Raw genomic sequence first — 2,047 nt, 5'->3', positions numbered from 1 at the left:
GGGGGTTCAGATATTCTTTCAGAGAAATTTTTTTTTTCTTTATATTATCTCGTCCCCCCCCCCCCCCGGTTGCTCAATGGTACGTTGAGGGCTTATAATGCTAAAAATCGGGTTTAGTAGAAATTTTAAATGTAGACTTAATAAATACAAATTGACTATACAAATGAGAAAAATTAATGAATCGGCTTTAACTGAACATATGACGAAGCGCCCTCTTTCTCACAGTGTTAAATTGGGATAATATTTTAATATTAAATACGAACTAAATATAAAGGAATCGTTAGAAATATTCAAGAATTCTTGGTTAACTTTAAATAGAAATTCTGCTTCAGGAGTTGTAATTTTTTTTTCTTTCTGGAAATCTGTTGTAAAAGATAATTAGGCGGCAGCACCTTCTCTTCTAATTGTTAAGCCTAAATTTTGGCATTATCTAAGGTAGGAAGATATGAGAATAATGCTACTCTGCTGTCTCCTTGATGTTAATTGCGGATTTGTGACCCATCGAAACATTTAGAAGCCTTTAGGCAAGGCCTGATTCTTTCAATAAAGTGTTTTAAAATATTTGTATTTTGTAATTTTTAATGATGTATTATCGAGATTTTAATAAGTGTTTTGAACTCAATTTTAATTTAAAACTCACCACGATTGAGAACGATGTGCCGGTTCTACAGGAAAACGTAAATAGTAGAATTGTTAGAGAAATTAGGGTTGTCGATCTATAATTTTTATTTTCTGCAGGAGAAAGAGGAGAAATTTTAGTAAACAAGCCACAGAGGTCCTCAACGAGTACTTTTATTCACACCTTAGTAACCCCTACCCCAGTGAAGAGGCCAAAGAGGAACTAGCCAAGAAATGTGGAATTACAGTTTCCCAGGTGAGAAACACTCTGGATCAGTACACCAGGTTCTGATCTAAATTTAAGACATAAATTTGTTGTATTTATAATAATCCAAACATCTTCTATTAAAGTTAGGCCTAGCATAGCCTGATGGTTAGGGCACTCACTGAATCAGTACACCAGTTTTGCTCTAAATGTAAGACATAAATTTGTTGTATTTATCATAATACAAATCTTGATCCATATTTAGTAGAACAGCGATTAAAACTAATCAAGAAATAGCTGATAATTTAAACGTCTTCTATTAAAATTAGGCCTAGCATATCCTGATGGTTAGGGCACTCACTGAATCAGTACACCATGTTCTGCTCTAAATTTAAGACATAAATTTGTTTTATTTATCATAATACAAATCTTGATCCATATTTAGTAGAACAGCAATTAAAACTAATCAAGAAATAGCAGATAATTCAAACATCTTCTATTAAAATTAGGCCTAGCATAGCCTGATGGTTAGGGCACTCACTGAATCAGTACATCAGGTTCTGCTCTAAATGTGAGATATAAATTTGTTGTATTTATCATAATACAAATCTTGATCCATATTTAGTAGAACAGCGATTAAAACCACAGGCTACTGTAAACGTAGATGAACAGTTTTAGGATTTCTTCTACTTTATAAGTAGTTTAAAACCACAGGCTACTGTAAACGTAGATGAACAGTTTTAGGATTTCTTTTACTTTATAAGTAGTTTAAAACCACAGGCTACTGTAAACGTAGATGAACAGTTTTAGGATTTCTTTTACTTTATAAGTAGTTTAAAACCACAGGCTAGTGTAAACGTAGATGAACAGTTTCAGGATTTCTTTTACTTTATAAGTAGTTTAAAACCACAGACTATTGGATTTCTAGGATTTCTTCTTCTTTTAGATCTCTAATTGGTTTGGCAACAAACGGATCAGGTACAAGAAGAACATTGGTAAAGCACAGGAGGAAGCCAATATGTACGCAGCCAAGAAAGCCGGTAAGCACTTTTTACTTACTCGCATAAAACCGGTAAACAAAGTTTTGACCAGTCTAATGAGTGGCTATTAATGGTAATCTCATCATAGTAATATGTTGGTAAAAATAAGTAGATACACCAATTGTAAATCAAGTACTTTGTAGAGATTTAAAATTCATCTTTTGAAACTAAATATTAATCAAGA

The 2,047-nt window shown here is 32.6% G+C and overlaps 1 protein-coding gene across 5 annotated transcripts in view; it reads left to right on the top strand.

The window, feature by feature from the left end:
- Nucleotides 1-2,047, top strand: part of LOC106466577 (homeobox protein extradenticle-like) — a 114,762-nt gene that overhangs the window by 82,794 nt on the left and 29,921 nt on the right. For all 5 annotated transcript variants that reach the window (XM_022394605.1, XM_022394606.1, XM_022394608.1 and 2 more), the window contains exons 5-6: nt 739-874; nt 1,770-1,863. In XM_022394605.1, the coding sequence (XP_022250313.1) occupies nt 739-874; nt 1,770-1,863 (230 nt within the window). The remainder of the gene's footprint in view (nt 1-738; nt 875-1,769; nt 1,864-2,047) is intronic.

Source organism: Limulus polyphemus, unplaced genomic scaffold, assembly GCF_000517525.1.
Source record: "Limulus polyphemus unplaced genomic scaffold, Limulus_polyphemus-2.1.2 Scaffold2307, whole genome shotgun sequence".
In the NCBI taxonomy this organism is placed as follows: domain Eukaryota; kingdom Metazoa; phylum Arthropoda; class Merostomata; order Xiphosura; family Limulidae; genus Limulus; species Limulus polyphemus.
This window is presented reverse-complemented; position numbering and strand designations above follow the sequence as displayed.